A 19,776-nucleotide genomic window follows, 5' to 3' on the forward strand; every position below is an offset into this window, starting at 1 on the left:
GCCGGTGCTCTATCCACTAGGTCAGCCTGCCTCCCAGTTGGTAATACCCCTGGTCTGGCCACCTCAGCCGTGCATGGAGTCAAGATGACACCTTGTGGCCAGACATAGGCATTGCAATTCTGTAACCTTGGATGGCAGTAGCGTTCCGAAAAGGCACCGAAATGTTTGGCGCTACCCTCCCACTGCTACCTCTGGGTAAGAGAGGCTGCATCACGGCTACATTACATGCATCTTCCTTCTCCTCCACCTTGGACTCTAAGACCGAAGTCATTTTCTGCCCAAAGGAGCTGCCGATCGTAGGATAACTACACTATCTTGGCAGCTGTCCCCCCAAAAACATAACTCGCCAAACTGAAACCCAAGAACACTTCACCCACCATGGAAAGGCAGCCACCTCTGGGGTGGGACGCAGCAGCTGTTTATCAGCACATATCAACACTCCAGAACAGCCTAGGGCAGGCAGGGAAGAAAAATCCCACACCCCTACACTGCTTCAGCGGTTTGCTTTGGCATCATGGCTGCAAAGGAGACCAGGGATCCCCTAGAGGGTATGTCTACACTGGATACTAAGCTAAGTCTGAGACCAAGCTCCCCTTATGTGCACACACAAATGTGTGTGAGTTGGGGCAGGCAAGCCCTCAGGACATCAACGGCTCCACAGACCCTGCTTGGGTCCCACCGTGACTCAGGTCCAATTCCTGTCATTTTGCAGCGTGGACACAAATCAAGCCGCAGCCCATCCTCCTCTCTAAGGCCCAGGTGGTAAAGAACATGGCACATGGAGAAAAAAAGAGACTCCCTCTAACCTTTCTTATGGATTACATCGAGGAGTAACCCCCCTGCCCATCTGAGCTCGGAGCCCTGTTCTGCTAGGAACTGAACATAGTACATACTAAAAAGCTTACAATCTAAACCAAGGGAGGGGAAACTGAGGCACGGGGCATGACTTGTCCAGAGTCCTGGGATAGAACCCAGGTCTCCTGGTTCACAGTCCAGTGGCTAGTGAAGCACATGGCCACATCCGACAGCCATCGGCTTCATCCGTTTTGTTGACAGGCAGAAAACTCAATGGAAAGACCGGGCCAGAGTCTGTTGGGAGGGCTAGGATTAGAAAGTCAATTGAAATTGAGAGTATATTTTTCAGGGGAGCTTTTGGCCGACTCAGGAGGTTTTCTAGGTCTTGGGCATTTTCCTAATCATTTGCACTAACCAACGCGTGTGGGGTGGAACAGTGAAACAGCACAGTGTAGAGGGCCTCGTACCAGTTGTCCCTCCACAAGTGGTCTCCAGGTTTGGCTGCACGTCTTCTCTTCCTGGTTCACTTGTTTCCACGGGGCAGCTGCTTGCGACCTCTCCAGCTGTTGCTTCCAAAGCTTTCCCATCATCCTCTGCTGGAAGTGGGGCGTCCACTCCCACCTCCAGCACTCGGATAGTCTCGTGACTCGACATCACAATGACCTGGAAGCAGACAGCAAAGCGTAAGTAAGATCTCAACGGGCACAAACCCTGAAAGAGATGAACAAGAAGAAGGCATGATTCTCTCGGCTTCACACTCTAAATCCACAGCAAAAGGCAGAGCTAGACTGGATCCATTTAGCTATCTATCCGTCCACCCCTATACACATCCATCCATCATCCATCCCCATACATAGCTGTCTATCCATCCATGCTCATATACATCCATCTATCAATCCATGCCCAGATACATCCATCCATCTATCTATTTATCTATCTATCCAGCATCCCCATACACCCCCTCTATCTATCCATCCCATGCACCCCCTCTATCTAATCTATCTATCCAGCCAACCCCATACACATCTGTCTGTTTATCCAGCCAACCCGTATCTATCTATTCATCCATCCATNTATCTAATCCAGTCATCTCCATACACATCTGTCTGTTTATCCAGCCATCCCCATATCTATCTATCTATCTATCCTCATCCACCCCCTCTATCTATCTATCCTCATCCACCCCCTCTATCTATCTATCTATCCATCCATCCATCCATCCATCCATCCATCCCATGGACCCCCTCTATCTAGCTATCTATCTATCCAGCCATCCCCATACACATCTGTCTGTCTGTGTGTCTGTCTAATCACACTAGGCTCAGTTGTAACTTTTTCATCACCATTGCAGTTAGTCAAAAACAGCCCGGCCAGATCCGCAACTGGGGTAAATCAGCTGTAGCTCCATCAGTCATTGGGCCACCTCTCCAGCTGGTGGGAGCTGGCCCGGCTCCACTGACGTCACCGGGGCAGCCCCTCAATTGGGGTGAATCAGCACAGCTCTATTGAAATCAATGGGCCGGAGCCCCAAGGGGTGTATATCAGTGACACACCACTGAAGCCAGTGTTGATTTACACCCGCCGAGGCTCTGGCCCTGAGCACGCGGGCAGTGTTAGAAAGGCAAGCTATTCCCAAGCCCGACGCCAGGCTCTGCTGTCACAAACCCATGGAAAGAAACCAACATACTTGCTCGTTAACCGTCAGGGAAGCTTCCTGGGGTTGCACGTCCATGATTGGTCACTGCGTGCTGCGGGGGGTGGGGTGGACTCACTCTCCACATGCTGCAAGCAAGAAGACAATGGTCACAAGAGGATCTGCTACTAAACCGGTGTCACACCCGCCACGGGGTCAAATCTTGGAACAACTTGCAAGAGTTGAAGCAACACGCACCCTGCATTTCACCCCCCGAAGCCACACGGGAACAGTCCCGAGACCAGGCTCCCTTCGCAACGTGGGGTAGCTGACGGAGCCAGGCACAGGCAGCCTGGCTTCTCCATACCACTTACACCTTGTAGAGCCGTTCACACCAGTGCAAAGGGGGTGTTAAAATGCTCCTCTTCCAAACCATTTCCGCTTTGCAACAGGTCACTGACTGCAACAAGTGCAGGGCAATGGAAGGTCAAGTGTTGGGAGCACAGGCGCTGACCTGCATTTTTCCAGGGCTCCACCCTAAGGCCCCACCCCCACTCCGCCCCTTTCCCTGAAGCCCTGCCACGCCTCTTTCCACCCTGGCTCCGCCCCCTCTCTTGAGGTCTCCTGCCCTCCTCTGAGCGCTTCCTTACCAGCCACCCAACAGCTGACCGGTGGCCCCACCCAACAGCTGTGGTTGGTGGGTTCTGAGCACTTCCTATTTTTTTTCCATGGGTGCTTGAGTCCTGGAGCACCCACGCAGTCGGCGCCTATAGTTTGGAGCCAGGACTCCTGGGTTCTACTCCTGGTTCTACCACTAACTTCCTTGGGGAAAGGGCTGGTATGTCAGCGTCCCCTTCTCTATGCTGGGTGTGGGAGGCGGGTGAGCTAATATTGATCATATCTCACAAGGGGAGTGTGTGTGTGTGTATGAGGGGAATTGTGTGATTCACTTAGTAAAGCGGAAGTGCTGAATAGCCAATGAGAGAAGGCAGGGGCAGCGAGCGGAGCCACCTGGAGATTTCACTAAAAATACCCATCCCCACTCCACCCCAAACGAAGCAATGGATCAGTGCAAGAATGTCTACTGATTGGGAGGAGAAAACATCCCAGATGAGAATCTACCAGCAGAAAAGCGAAACCCGCCCCTCAGGATCAAACCATTCTCCCTTCTCCTTGGACAAACAGACTCACGCTAACACATTTCTTTAGGCTGGCATTTTCCTCTCCCGCTGTCCATGGGGATTACGCGCCTAACTCCCATAAACCCACTGAAAATTCCAGCCTTAAAGAGCGGCTATTTCCTCTGACACTGCCTCTTCGCCTGGCCCAGGACCCTCAAGGCGCTCAGGTCTTTGAAGGCTTGTCCTCGGCCATCCTGTGTCTCGGCAGGGGAACGTGAGGGGCAACAGAGTCGATTTGCTCTTTCCTATGAGGATGCTTTCTTGACGCTGGATTAAATGTCATGGCGGGCGAGATTTGTTTTGGAAGGATCTTAGTGCACCTGTTAAAGAGGAAACCGATCCTCTCGTAACGGCCTTCAAGAGCTTATTTGCTCACGTACCGTCCCCTCGCTGCCTTACAGACCTGTAATTGCCTTTAGAAGAGGCTTATGAATTTTTTATTAGGAAGGGCTCTGGGATGCATTTAACCGGCCAGGCTGCTTGACATTCAGAACTACTGGATGCAGGCGTGAAGGTGTCCTTGTTTACGCAGCTGCGGAGGAGTTGGGTCAGGAGTTACCAGCAATAGAGAAAAGCAGCAGAGAGACCCCAAATGACTTCTGCCTCAAGACTCTTTGTGAACAGGGATGCCAACCCTCCTGGACTGGCCGGGAGTCTACCAGAATCTGCCTCAATCTCCTGGTGACTATTAAAAGCAATCCAGCAGATTTTAATACACCAAAAGTCCGGTTGGCGGCACAACAGGGCTAAGGCAGGCTCCCTGCCTGCCCTGGCTTTGTGCGGCTCCTAACAGCAGACGGCATGTCCGGCTCCTAGGTGCAGGGTTGGCCGGGGGTCTCCACATGCTGCCCCCCTGCATCCCACGGGAGCTGCGGCCAATGGGAGCTGCAGGGGCGGTGCCTGCAGGCAGGGGCAGCGTGCGGAGCCACCTGGCCACCCCTGAACCTAGGCGCCGGACATGCCAGTTGCTTCCGGGAGCCACCCGAGGTAGGCCCCACCTGGAGTATGCACCCCTCACCTCCCCCCACACCCCAACCCCTGCCCCAGCCCTAAGTTCCCTCCCGCACCCAAACTCCCTCCCAGAGCCCACACCCCCTCCTGCACCCCAACCCCCTGCCCCAGCCTGGTGAAAGTGAGGGTGGGAGAGAGCAAGCAACGGAGGGGGGGCGATGGAGTGAGCAGGGGCGGGGCCTCAGAGAATGGGCGGGGCAGGGCCTCAGGGAAGGGGTGGGGCAGGGCAAGGGTGTTTGGGTTTGTGTGATTAGACAGTTGACAACCCTACTTGTGAACATGTCTTGTTGCTAGGGTCTTGCCTACATGGGAGAGTTTAACAATGTGGAAATACAACTTCAGCCACTCAAGGCAAGATTAAATATTATCTTTTCTAGACCAACCCTGACAGGTGTTTGTCTCACCTGTTCTTAAAAATCTCCAATGACAAAGATCCCACAACCTCCCTAGGCAATTTATTCCAGTGCTTAACCACCCTGACAGTTAGGAAGTTTTTCCTAATGTCCAACCTAAACCTCCCTTGCTGTAATTTAAGCCCATTGCTTCTTGTCCTGTCCTCAGAGGTTAAAGAGAACAATTTTTCTCCCTCCTCCTTGTAACAACCTGTTATGTACTCCAAAACTTATCATATCCCCTCTCAGTCTTCTCTTCTAAACAAGACTAAAGAGACCCAATTTTTTCAATCTTTCCTCATAGGTCATGTTTTCTAAACCTTTACCCATTATGAATTATGACTAAAGCAAAGAATTCTCATTGGCTGCGATTTTCAAAATTGACTAGTGTTTTTTTCCCCTGGGGGCCCAACATGAGAGACCTAAAAAGGGCCTGTGGGGCCTTCAGTGCTCTCTGAAAATCAAGATCCCTTTACGACGGTCCAAGACAGCACAGACACTGACTTTCAGCTTTTCCTGGGGGTGCTCCACCCTGAGGCCCTGCTCCCACTCCACCCATTCCCCCAAAGCGTCACCCTCGCTCGCCTCTTCCCCTCGAGGCCTCACCCCTTTCCTGAGCAGGCCCTGCCTTCGCTCCGCCTCTTCCTACCCTCACTCCTCCCAAGCGCTTCCAGCCCACCACTGATGATCGGCGGCGGGCGGGAAGTGCTGGGGGGAAAGGGAGAGCTGATCGGTAGGGCCCACTGAACAGCTGTTCGGCAGGTGGCTTTAAAGATTAGCACTGGGACCATGGAGCAGATGTTGGGTGTGCATGTTACGATGATGTGCACTGACGTTTTAATAATATAGGATGAAATCCTGGCCCCATTAACATCACTGAGGCCAAAATGACACCGATACAATAATCAGTGTGTAGTAACTGGGTAGTATCCCTTTAAAGTGTGTGTGAAATTACTGCGTCCTTCACTCTTTACACAACAAATGTACCAGGAAGGAACCTCACAGAAACACAGCAGAGTCCGAGTAACTATTTACTAACTATATACAACAAGCAACGGATACACATATACCCGCTGCTGGCAGTAGTCTGTTGGCTTCTGAAACATAAAACCCAGTGAGCGCCATTAGAAGGCTCACAAGCGATTTAAAGGGACACTACCACACTAAACTGGGAATTTAGCTGCCCAGCTCCCTTTAAAACTATCCCCCTAGTTGGCTTTGCCAATCTCAACCTAAACATTCAAACAGATCCCAGGAGGCGCTGCCCAGAACTAGTGCCATCTTCTCCGCTACGCTCGGTAGCTTTTAATAGGTTTAGACTCTGCTGCCTGAGTGAGTGAACTGATTGAGATCAGCCCAGTGACCGATCTGTAATATCTGATAAAAGTTTTTAAATCCCGCTTTGACTTCAGAGTAGCCAAACGCCATGGGATGCCGGGGCATGCTTTAATTAACAATTTATTCCAGTGCAACAGAGAACAGAGTCAGGGGCCATCAGGTAGCTCTTCTACGCATGTGGCGTTAATAATAGTTAATTAGTTCTCCTACAGCCGGAGCACAGCAACCGGCAGGAAAAGTTGGAGCGAGGGACACTTGTTGCGCCAGGGATGTGCCGGTGGGAAGAAAAAGCAGAGAACTAAAGCTGCAAAACCTCCTGTGACAAAGAGACGAGATGAACCGAATGGCCAGTCATTCCACCGGGAAGGGATGATCTGTGAGCTGGACAGGGTGGTGGTTACTGACTGGGTTGCTGGTCTCCTGGCAGTGGTAAGACCTGCTGTGTGTCTCTGGGAGGAGACCGTAAGCTCTTTGGGGCAGGAACTTTACAAAGCCTACCACAATGAGGTCACTATCTCACCTGCGGTTTCCAGGTGCTACTATAATGCAAATCATAAATAACCGTTGACCCCACAAAAGGACTCTCTGGATAAGTTAGAGCAGCCCCAGGGCTGTTCTATCCTCGAGCAGTCTTTCTCAGGTGGTACCGCCGCCCAGGATCCCCTTAGCACTGAGCATTATGGCTCCTTCTCCTTTCTGTCTCCTGCACCTGAGCTGGTAAGAGGAGGTCAGCACAATTATGCACATGTCAGCTCTTTGCTGGGGGAATTCTCCACTGCCCTTTGTGGCTCATTCACAACCCCTCCACGCTGCCGGAAAGGCATACAGAGACTGGAGTAGGGGGGCAGCATCGGCCCCCCCGTCAATTAGAAAGCAGGTTTCATAAATAAAGCTGCAATGTTTTTAAAGGCATCGGCCCAAATTCAGTCCTGTACAGAATAACTCAGCACAGTTCTCATGCTAATCAATGGAAACTCAGCCTGTTTATACCAGGGTTGAATTTGGTTTGTCCCAGGAGGTAGGAAGGCAGAGAAAATGTCCACTGGACAGATTATTTTTATCAGGCCTTGTCTACACGCAAATTCGAACTGGTTAGTTAGAAAGCGAAATCAGAGTGTCCAGTTTAACAGTTTCGTCTAAACTCCTTATTGTTTTAAGCTAAATAAGCCCGTTTTCAACCAAAAATCACAGTCCATACCGGGGTTTGCACCGGCATCACCAAAGTGATTGAAATTCACCCCTTTTGTTAAAAAGATTCAACTTTCTCCTACGGACAAGACCCAAGACAAGCCTTGTACCTGCTTTCTCTGTTGCTGCTGTGCTATTAAATAACACGGTTTGACAGAGACTTCTTTCGCATACAGGCATAATTAAATCTGCAGTAAAATCTTCCAGCTTTGCAAACACAGGACGTGAATAAACAGCAATGAGCGATACCAAGGCTGCTGCGTAGAGAGACCAATTAACAAGCTGTTTCTGAACAAATTCGGCAGGAACAGCTGTATCTATCCATCTATCTAAAAATAAAAGGGTTGAGGATGTTGTAAGCTGGGGTGTTCGCTGTTTGCACAGGCATATATTTTAGTTATAGAGGGTTTCTGTTAAATACCTTCGAAAAGCAGCCTGAAATGTTGTATCACCTCATCAACCTACGCAGCAGAGAGGGGAAATTTTCACCCAACCTGCTCCCACTGAGAATTTTCCTACTGACTTCAATTAGAATAGGGTCCATCCAATGCTGAAGGCCTTTAAAAATCCCATCCACAATACTTCAGCCTGGTGTACATACAGTCATAAAGTTTTCCCTGCTTAGAGTTGGGGCATGATTGTACACCAACAGTGTTAAATCAGTATCATCCCTTGGTCTGGATCCGGTTAGACTGGTGATCGTCTACTCTTTTGGGGCAGAGCCTGTCTTTTTTTCCTTCTGTGTTTGTACAGCACCTTGCACAATGGAGTCCAGGGCTAAGACTGAGGTTTCTAGGTGCTATACATAAAATACATAAAAAATACCTAAAATAATAATAATAATAATAATAATATAAAGATGGTTACACCTGTAAAACTTACTCCTGTCATTTTACCTTCGGTCTGCTCTACGCACAGTGTTCATACTGATTTAACAACTTCATTTAAGGGGGTTATTTTTTTTAATTGATTAATATACTGGTATGTATAACCTATTCCCCAGACAGGTCTACACTACAGAGCTTTGCCGGCTTAAAAATTCACACTCCTAACCGACACAGCTATACATGTACATTGGCCATGTACAATGGCCAAACCGGACAGTCTCTAGGCAAAAGAATAAATGGACACAAATTAGATGTCGAGAATTGTAACATCCAAAGAACCAGTCAGAGAACACTTCAGTCTCCCCGGTCACTCAATACCACACTTAAAAGTGGTCATTCTTCAACAAAAAAACTACAAAACCAGACTCCAACAAGAAACTGCAGAACTGGAATTTATTTGCAAACTGGACACCATCAAATTAGGCCTGAATAAAGACTGGGAGTGGCTGGGTCACAACAAAAACTAATTTCCTCATACCTTCTTGTCAGTTGTTTGAAATGGCCCACCCTGGTTTACATTGGCCTCATTACCACTACAAAAGTGATTTTTCCTCCCTTGGTATTCTACTGTTGAGAACAGCCCACTTCCACTTGAATGGAATTGCCTCGTTAGCACTGACCCCCCCAATTGGTAAGGCAACTCCCATCTTTTCATGCACTGTGTATATACACCTGCCTACTGGTTTTTTTTCCACTCCATGCATCTGATGAAGTGGGTTCTAGCCCATGAAAGCTTATGCCCAAATACATTTGTTAGTCTCTAAGGTGCCACAAGGACGCCTCGTTGTTTTTGCTGATACAGACTAAGACGGCTACCACGCTGAAAGCTATACAAGCAATCCCCGTGTAAAACGCAGCTCATCTCTGTAAATGTCCTTCTGCTGGTATAGTTTATGTTTCAAGTGTCCTTTTGCCGGTTTAAGCTGCATCCAGCAGGCTTTGCCAATATAGCTATCCGGCAGAGCTTTTGTACTGGCCTCCTGGTTTCCTTCCCACGTGGGAACCAACTATACTGGTAGAAGCACATTTATACTTGTAGAACTGCATGTACATTAAGGGGGTTGTACCACTTTAATTACACCTGTATAAAGCAACACCATTTTTCTGTGTGAACAAGCCCTTTTAAGCACCTTTGTGCCAGCGGGCGTAACTGTGTCCACGCTAAAGGGTTTTACTGCTTTAACTACATCGGTTTCTAAACCGATATAGTTAAATCGGTAAAAAACCGGGTGTGCAGACTGACCCTTATTGTGCGTCTACACTGCAGCTGGAGGCGTAACTTGTAGCTTGGGCAGAGGCACCCACGCTAGCTCCGATCTAGCTAGCAGACGGAAAATAGCATTCAGCATAGCACACCTGCATGGGCGGTGGGAGGGGCTAGCTGCCCTGCGTGCAATCCCATCTGAAATCCTAGGTATGCACTTTGAGTGGCTAGCCCATTTCCAGCCGCAGCTACACTGCTATTGTTAGCTCACTGCCTTGATCAGAGCTAGCGCAGGTATGTCTGCCGGAGCTGGAAATTATATCAGTGTAGACAACCCCTCAGAGAAATGCAGCTGCTGATTCCTGGGGAACCTTCCTTCATGCATTGCACCCTCACTGGGAGTCTGCCATCAAGAGCCAGGTGTTGTGTCTCTCACAGCGCAGTAAAGCTGATGGGGAATTTTTTGATGGAAAACGTTTTCATCGGAAATTGCCCATTGAATGAAGCCAAAGCTTTTCCCGGGAAAGGGAGGCCAGTCTCGACAAATTTTTCCCCTGGACTATAAAGTTCTGGAACTGTCAAAACGACTTTTCGTTCCAAAATGTAAGATCGTTATATTTTTAAAAATACATCAAAAATGGTCAAAATCGAGGCGGGGCTGGGCACCCACGGGGAGACTGTTTGATATTCAGTGGCCATAGTCCTAAAAAGCCAGGGCGTATTTAAAAAATAAGCAGACATCTGTGCTCCATTGCAACTTTCCTTTGCAGTGAACGCTCACGCCAGGAACAGCTGTTTAAGGAAAGGTATAATTCCAAACACACTCTCTAGTGACTGAGTGAGTGTCATTCTTGGCAGGAGATGGGACTGAGCAGTTATTAGTTGGACTGCTAGAAAAATCACAAGAGCAGAACCCAGGAAATTCTGAGTTCTAATGCTGGGTACTCATTTGCTTTTCGGCTTTGGGCAAAGCACAATATTGGGAAGAGACGGGAGGGTTTTGTGCACTTGCCTCCCATACGGAGCTGGGCAAATTCTTCAGCGTGATCAGCTTCTATGATTTCACTCGCTAGGCTGCAAAATAAGAAGGCTCGGTGCTGAAAATGCCCCAGCTCCCTTGGTCCTCCCAAGGGTATTCATCTGCTCCCCAGTCACATCCCTCCTGTTTGTGCATTTTAGGAACGTCTCCAGGAAACGGTGAAAAAACAAACAAGATCCCATGCGCTTTCCCAAGGAGGCCCATAGGCATAATGGAGTGTTTAAAAAACAGCATAATCTTTTACAGTTACATACACTTTACGGCGCCTTTGCACTGCCAGAGAGGTATAAAATGGCCTTTGTGTACATTCGAATGAAGTTTAGTGCAAGACGCCGTCTTCAAAGTTTGCAGAGTATTAAAAAAAAAGCATCTTTCAACAGAGCCTTGGAGTTTTGCTGATCAAAGTAACACTAAAAACTGCAGCAAAGAGCACCGTGAGATGGGAAACATACTTGTGGCTTATAGGAAGTTTATCTCTGCACAGATCTACAGCAACAAAACAAGCTGAAGAGACACTTTTCAGAATCGCAGGTATATTCTAACAAGACTGAACAGGACACACTAATCAGGTTCTAGCTACTGTATTTATCAGAGCAGGATACTTAGATCTTTTCAGGCCTTCCCACTGCGGCAGAGTCAAATAATGGGCAGAGAAGAGAAGCCGAGCTCTCTCTCAGTGCTATGCAAAGAGACCAATTAGCGTGATGGACGATTAAACAGACATTTCATAATGTCAAGCTCAATGCAGTTCTGTGGCGTGGCTTGGATTTCCTCGCGGGCTGGCTCTCGTTTAGCAGACGTTCCGCGAGTGTGTCGTACCATTTCAGTTTGCTTCTTCGCACATTTTTGCAATTAATGGGACAAATCATTTGCCCAGATGGTGGTGTTAAGTGCACGCAGCACGAAAACCGCCATTTCACAACAGATGGTGACGAGGAAATGAAATGTACAAACTAATAATACTACTACTACTAATAATAAAAAAGAATTGGAAAAGAGAGGGAGAAGATGATTTACGACACTCCAGTTTTCACTGTGAATATAACTGTTGTGTTAATTACTAGTGCTGATGAGTCAGAGATGTGACTGCCTGGATCCCATTCCAGTGGGAATCTCACTTTGAACAAACATGCCACAGGTGAGAAGCCCGAAGAGCCAGATTTTCAAAGGTATTTATGCTCTCTATTCGGCATTGGTGAGGCCTTATCTGGAGTACTGTGTCCAGTTTTGGGCCCCACACTACAAGAAGGATGTGGAAAAATTGGAAGGAGTCCAGCGGAGGGCAACAAAAATGATTAGGGGTCTGGAGCACATGATTTATGAGGAGAGGCTGAGGGAACTGGGAGTATTTAGTCTGCAGAAGAGAAGAATGAGGGGGGATTTGATAGCTGTTGTCAACTACCTGAAGGAGGGTTCCAAAGAGGATGGAGCTCGGCTGTTCTCAGTGGTGGCAGATGACAGAACAAGGAGCAATGGTCTCAAGTTGCAGTGGGGGAGGTCTAGGTTGGATATTAGGAAACACTATTTCACTAGGAGGGTGGTGAAGCACTGGAATGGGTTAGTGGTGGAATCTCCTTCCTTAGAAGTTTTTAAGGTCAGGCTTGACAAAGCCCTGGCTAGGATGATTTAGTTGGGGATTGGTCCTGCTGTGAGCAGGGGGTTGGACTAGATGACCTCCTGAGGTCCCTTCCAACCCTGATATTCTATGATTCTATGATCTACGGACACAGATAGGTACCTAGCGTTGTCTTCAAAAACACCAAAGCAGATTGGGTCCTCAACTCCCAGAGAAATCAATGGAAATTAGAGGAGTAACGTGCTATGAGCCTTTTAGAAATCCCACTAAGCACCTATCTGCATCTTTAGGTGCCTTAAATACCTTTGAAAAATGAATGCCCATCCTCATCGGAGTACGGTGAGGGCTCCTGCACTGAGGTGTGTTATATGCTCAGGTACTAAAGTGGGGAGTGCCGCAGAAATACCAATATTACCAACTGAATTCTGTTTCTGTTGGAGGTAATGACAAAGTTCCCATTGATTTGATGGGAGCAAGTTTGGACTCCACCGGGAGGGGCCCATGAGCCTGCAAGCAAAGGGAATAATAACTAATGATAATAAGAGTTCTTGTCGTCCGTAACTTTCAAAGCACTTTACAAAGGAAGTCAGCACCATCATCCCCATTTTACAGATGGAGAAACTGAGGCATGGAGAATCTGAACCGTCTTCCCTACCAATCTGAAATGGTCCCTGGGTTCTACTGTAAGGCAACTAGCCCCAACCTTCTGGGACACTACACCACTTCACTAGGCCAAGGCAAGGCTCTGGTTACCCCATTGCTGACCACCACTTCCTGTCCCGTTACACCAGTGCTAACCCATCGGGGAGTGTATCCTAAGTACAACTGTGGGTTATAGCATGCACACACTGAATGGAAAATGGACAGCAGCAATGCACTGTGGCTCGGTATTAAGGGGGCTAGGGAAAGAGGTTACCCCTTACAAAAGGGTAAAATTACAGTGCTGATATCTGCACCAGTGGTTAATAGCACTAGAGGAGAATAAAACATAAGGCATTAGAAGCTTTGAGACTGCTGGGCCTCTCACTTCTGCCATCCAGAGTTAAGGGTTCGATCGTGCACTCTGGTCCCCATAGCAAAACACTTAAGAAAGTCACATGGTTTTAACATCGAGCAAGGCGGGTGATTTCATATGCTTAAAGTGAAGCATGTGCTGAAGAGCTCTGATAGATTGGGACCAAAGTGCTCAGTATCTTGCAGCATCGAGCTCATAAAGCAATTTCGCAGTCACTCAGGCTCATATTAGGGCTGGTGCAAAGCGACATTGTTTCACGGACTTCATTAGCGTTATGCTGATTCATGCCAAATGAAAATCCGCCTCTCATTTTTGTAGTGTTCCCAATTTGTAAAGCCATTCCACACAAAATGCATGGAGTTAAAGGTTATTTCACTTGTATGTGACTAAATGCTTGTCTACATGAGGAAACTGACCAGAACTGCTTTTGTAGAGTAATTTATTTCACAACAGCTATTCTGGTCAATTTCTCCCTGCAGACAGGCCTTTATTCTCACTGTTTAAGTGGTCTGCAGAGATTGTTGTATCTTCCAGACTGGTTACATTTATATCTCTTGAAAGATCAATTAAATGGACAAACTTGAACTCAGAGAGACCACAAACATTTTCTTTTCCAATGAAGCCACGTAAAGGTCTAAACTGCGATTTAATTTAATTAAAACCTGCATTTAATCATAAAAAGCCATTCATCATCACATGGGTCCAAGCACAAATGTTGTGCCTCACGTTTAATCTGCCTCTTTTCCGTTCATATTTGTTTTCAGAATATTACGGACATTTCAACCTGGTTTTGTAATTAATTCCTCCCCTCAACGGCCTCCCCCCCCCCCAAAACCCCCAAACCTTTGTTTGCATTTCGACCAAACCTTTTCCTCTAAGAATCTCAAAGCACTTTACAATTAGCCTCACAACCTTCTCGGGGGAAGGCAAATATTACCAACCATATTTTACTGAAGGGGAAACTGAGGCAGAAGGTGTAACTTGTCTAGCATCACACAATGAATCACTGGCAGAAAGAACACTAGACCTCAGGAGCACACAAACCCTGGACTCCTTTTCAGTCCACTCACCCAGTCTTCCTACGGTTCTGATCTAGGCTCTGATCCTGGAATCAGGTCCCCAGAGAGACAGATTCAATTACAGCATCAGACCCCTAGAGGAAAGGCCCCCTTTTAGTATGGCTGAATCACACATTGCTTCTTACAGTCTGAAGCAGTGTCCAGGTAGAAAATGAAAAGCACCTCAGTCTTAAATCCCAGTTTAGTGTAATTCTATCTTGGGAGGAGATAGTCATAAAAATAAACAAGCCAATCTTGCTCCAAGGCAGATGCTCACGTCAGTTACAGTCTGTCATATAAATGGGGATTATGGGCAACAATTTCCAAAGTTCCTAAGTCATTTAGGAGCACAAGTCCCATTTTTAAAAAGTGACTTCTGCACTTCGGCTGAGATTCTCAGAGGTATTTAGACACCCTAGCTCCCACTGAAATCACATTTTGGGTACTTGTCCAATTAATCCTTTCCAGCCTCACTCTAATATAATAAAACAATAATAATATACAGCACTTTTCATCAGTAGTGCTCCACTTCACAGAGGCAGTCAATATCATTATTTCCATTTTACAGATGGGAAAACTGAGGTAGGGGGGCGGTGACGTGACTTGCCCATGGTCACACAGCGGGCCAGTGGCAGGGCCAGGAACAGCATATGACAAGTGGACAGGATGCTGGTCCTTTTCTCTGCAGCATGTTGCCTAACTCGACTCGAAACCATGTTTACTCGTGAGGCAAGAAACATACACACGCATCTAGGCATGGCGGCAGGGCAAACTTCCAGCACCCATACTCATCCCTTAATGTAGCACCAGACTTATTCCCAGAGCAACCGGGATGGCTTGATTCTCATTTACAGTAATGCCCCTTCCCATCACCGTGGCTCTCCAAGGAGGCCGGAAAGTGCAAGTCAATGTAACGTATGCTCATTTGAAATCCCCATTTGCACCAGAACAGTGCAAAGTGGTCTTAATGTAACTGAGCTTCAGCTATATGGCGCAACTGTTCTACAAGTGACCATTATAGAGCAGCCCCCAACTGTTTGCTGAAACAAAACTGGATTCCCCTTTCTGAAGGCAAAAATAAAACCACGACCAAAATCCACTTTATATAATGGGGGGGAGGGGACTTCAGTTCCATGCTTGGGAACTTAAAAACGGCCAAACCAATGCTTCTGAAAATGTGCATTTGCTCCCCAGGGAATGCGCCCTGCTTGGCACATTTCTGAGTGAAGTTTTATGGCCATTTTTAAACTCCTAAAGATTTTGGGGGGGGCGGGAGGGGGAAATGAAAAACCAAAGACAGCCTCTGATCAGAGTTGGATTCCCTGCATCTGAAGAACTGGGGATTTTACCCACAAAAGCTTATGCCCAAATAAATCTGTTAGCCTTTAAGGTGCCACCGGACTCCTCGTTGTTTTTGTGGATACAGACTAACACGGCTACACTAAGATACTATCTTCGAAGACAGAGATTTCTGCCACCGGGATAACTTTGCAGCATATGGCAACTCCCCAAGGCTCTCCGTTACTATCTCCTACAAGAGGGGTGAGCCCCTTTCCTGGAAAGCTTGTGTCAGGGCTGGGCTGGGCCAGCTAACTCCACTGGCCAAATCAATGAAAATTAATTTGTGACACATAAAGGACAGCCGCTCCAACGCTACCTTAAATCTATGAAAATCTGTACTGGGCTGCTATAAAGTGGGCTGTCATCAGATCAGGCTGCTCGGCTGACCTAATATGACAGTTTCGTCAGCAGAACGAATTACAAATTGGTTACTGTTAAATGTACTTTGAGACAAATAGCTGTGGGCCGTAGGGCTGCCTGTAATGAACCGCGGCTTCGAGCTGAGTTTCAGGAGTGAAGAAATCACAAGAGGGAATTCATGTCTGCAAAGCACGTGCAGCTTCTGCAAACTTTAAAGAGCTTCCCCCCCCCACCCGCAAGAATGCCTCATTTTACGTTGACATACTTGCTGGCATCTGTGCAGAGGAACTAGAGGTCACTTGCATTTGCCAGCAGTTTGTTGGCAGTTTTTTAGCCCTGATTCTGCAGTCGACTGCACATGGGCAGACTCCAAGGGACGTCAAGGAAAGCCAGAGACAACCTGCCAATCCATTTACCAAAACACTTGCCCTTCCCATTTCAAGGCAAGTAGAGCAGTGAGTAACGAACAGGGAGCTTGTGTCTGCATCCAGAACATTTTACTAAATACGTTAAAAATAAAAAGAAGCCAGAGGTGACCCAATAACGTCTGCCAATTTCTGGGTTTAACTCTCAGTTATTTGCCAAACCTTCTTAGAACCTTTAAAATAAACTTTTGTTTTCCCTGCTTTTCACTTGTTACAATCGCTGCAACCTTCGAAATAAGGACGATGCTCTATTAGAGAGACAGTGCGACCCACTGGATTAGGAGATCTGTTCCTAGCTCTGTCATCGACCTGCTGGATGACCTGGGGCAAATTACTTAATCGCCCTGTGACTTTCTTTTCCCTCCTACCCTTCGTCTATTTTGACTGTAAGCTCTTCAGGGCAAAAACTCTCTCCCTATGGGTTTGTCCGGCACCCAGCACAAAGGTTCTACTGTAATACAAATGCAAATAATATGTTTGCTTGACATCTTCCTGAATTCGGTCAGTGCGGTCTTGGAAGCCGTATTTATTTGTTTACAAGTATCTCCGGACTGCACATACATTATTTGCTCCTAAGTGGGAGGGAAGTATTACTATCTTTGTTTTACTGATAGGGTATTGAGAGATTAAGTGAATCGCCCAAGGTCAGATGAGAAGCCTATGGCCAGGCACTGAACTCAGATCTCCTGAATCCCAGTCTAGTACATTAACCATAAACTCAGTCTAGCAGTTGTGAAGGAAGTTTGTAATATTGTTCCCGGTAGGTCCTGCAAACATAAAAATATGTCACCTACCAAGCAAGCCTAACCTAAAAAAATGCACCTCTTGCAGCTTTCCAACAGGGTGGCACTGGAGTAATATTGCAGACACCTAACATTCACTCCCCAACCAACGCCTATTCAGTAAAGGTGGTATAACTACTACCACCACGTGCGTATTTGTGATGCGTGAGAAAAATCGACTGGTTGCTTCTTAATATTTCATGCACAAAAACATTTACTGCAAAAAGTGAGGCAGAGAATAAAGCCAGCTCCTTGGAGCCTGGGATGGGAGGTCACACTGCTGAGTGTGTCAAATAAAATATTCCCGGGCATTTCCATGCTTCTGATTGCCCCCCACTGGCAGGGAGCTGTCAGGACATCTGTCTCAACAGGTGTTTCCTGGTCAAGGTCTATTAGTATTTAAAGCCTTTAATATATAATGCTGGGGTATGTCAGGGTTAAGTAAAGACCTGGGTAGCCGCTATCATGGTAATAGGGAGTGAGGCACAGACAAGCACTGTTTCTTCGCTTGATGAAGTTACCATTCTTTTCCCTTCCCTTCTGCATGTTAAGGATAGATAAGCGTTGCAGCTGCATAAGGAACATGGTTGTCTGAAGGATCCCCTTTGTGTGAAGAAGTGTTATCTCCCCTCTCCCTTCCTCTCCCAGCTCGGGGTCATGGCCCCTCTAGGATGACCAGATGTCCCGATTTTACAGGGACAGTCCCAATTTGGGGGTCTTTTTCTTATATAGGCTCCTATTACCCCCCACCCCCTGTCCCGATTTCACACTTGCTGTCTGGTCACCCTCTCACTTCCTCCCTCCCCTGGGAACTGCTGAGTAAGGGAACTTGTGGCTACAATTACTGCAAAGAAATGTACCTTCAAGGTAAAAATGTCGATAGCATATGCTTAATGCTGTAAACAGTAAACAGGGGCGGGTATAATTATATTCAGTATATAGCTATTAATATTCATTATATGGGCGTTCATATTATTAAATAAGGGTTTTGGGGGGCTTTGTAGTAAATGTGAGCATTTACAGATTAATTTAGATAAACGAGTGTGACGTGATTAACTTGGGGCTTACTCGACAACTGGGTCGAGGGGAACAAGTAACGGAATAAAGAAGTCCGTTTACTCAATCCGCCACTGGGTCAGCCTGCTCCTTCTTTCCATCTCTAACATGTCAGTGCCGTCTATGGGGGAAGGGCAGCCTGCGTCCTAATACCCTGTCACAAGCAAGTACAATCGTTACCATTAGAAGCGCTGGCTGTACCAGGTTGGCATCTTGAGGGGACGAGAACATGGAGCTCACCTCTTTCCTTATACAAAGCCCGGCCAATGCAGCCTTAAGAAAATCATAGAATATCAGGGGTGGAAGGGACCTCAGGAGGTCATCTAGTCCAACCCCCTGCTCAAAGCAGGACACCCTCTCCCTTCCTCCCCCCCCCGGAACTGCTGATTAAGGGAACTTGTGGCTACAATTACTGCAAAGAAATGTACCTTCAAAGTAAAAATGTGGCGTATATTTTATATAATATATAAAACTCCAGAATCTTTTGTTTTCGTTCCCTTTGGTAATTCATATTTATTTGTATTGGAGTAATGCCTAAAGGCCCCAGTGAAAAACCACGTATTTAGCTACTGGGGTGTCTGTTGTACCGACCACCGCTATTCAGGGTGCCGTCAAATTCACCATTATCCTCCATTGCTCTGGTGCGAATTAGCAATAGCAATAATACCCACCTTTCATCTAGCGCTTTTCATCAGGAGACCTCAAAGTGCTTTACAAAGGAGGTCAGTATCATTTGTGCCCATTTTACAGACGGGGAAACGGAGGCAGGGAGGTGACCTGACTTGCCGAAGGTCACCAGCATGGCAGCGGCAGAGTTAGGCATAGCGGCACTTCCCTGGGAGGCACTTCTCTCTGCCTCTGAGCCCCTCTCCCTGCAGGGGCACCTAGCTCAGGGAATGCTTAAGGGGGGGTCCTGGACAGAGATAATACAAACCCCTCAGTTTGTAGCAATTAGCCCCAGTAACATATTCCTCAACCTCAGGGGCGGCCCCTCCCCAGCCACCCAGGGGGGTCCAGCACCCAGCGCAGGGGGGCTCCTGGGACCAAGTGCAGGGGGCAGCCCCACCCCACCTAGCCAGGCATGTGCCAGAGCCCGGCAGGGAGGAGAAGCCCCCGCACCGCGTCTCCCTCCCAATCCGGCAGCTCAGCCCCATGGCCCGGCCCCGGCAGCTGCTCCCCCAGGCCGGTGCCTCCGCAGCCCCCAATGCAGCCTCAGACCTCCCCAGGCCCCGCCGTGCGCTCGCCGCCTACAGCACAGCGCCCCCCGGGGCGGGCACTGCCCGGCCCCCGCTGCCCGATTCGGGCCGCTCCTACCTTGATCCCTTCCCCGCTATCCCCCAGCCCCCGGCTCCTCCGATCCCCGGGTCCCCCCAGCCCCCGATCCCCGGGGCGCCCCCAGCCCCCGGCTCCTCCGATCCCCGGGTCCCCCCAGCCCCCGATCCCCGGGGCGCCCCCAGCCCCTGGCGCCTCCGATCCCCGGGTCCCCCCAGCCCCC

General features: G+C 48.1%; 1 protein-coding gene across 5 annotated transcripts in view; it reads right to left on the reverse strand.

The window, feature by feature from the left end:
* POU6F1 (POU class 6 homeobox 1) overlaps positions 1 to 19,776 on the reverse strand; it is a 34,084-nt gene that overhangs the window by 13,250 nt on the left and 1,058 nt on the right. For 2 of the 5 annotated variants that reach the window (XM_034792341.1, XM_034792339.1), the window contains exons 2-3: positions 2,483 to 2,577; positions 1,263 to 1,458 (exon numbers count right to left, since the gene is read on the reverse strand). In XM_034792341.1, the coding sequence (XP_034648232.1) occupies positions 1,263 to 1,458; positions 2,483 to 2,527 (241 nt within the window). In that variant the 5' untranslated portion in view covers positions 2,528 to 2,577. Of the gene's footprint in view, positions 1 to 1,210; positions 1,507 to 2,482; positions 2,578 to 19,776 lie in introns of those variants that run through there. The other 3 variants (XM_034792338.1, XM_034792337.1, XM_034792340.1) reach the window with 2 other exon arrangements.

Source organism: Trachemys scripta, chromosome 16, assembly GCF_013100865.1.
Source record: "Trachemys scripta elegans isolate TJP31775 chromosome 16, CAS_Tse_1.0, whole genome shotgun sequence".
Lineage (NCBI taxonomy): Eukaryota > Metazoa > Chordata > Testudines > Emydidae > Trachemys > Trachemys scripta.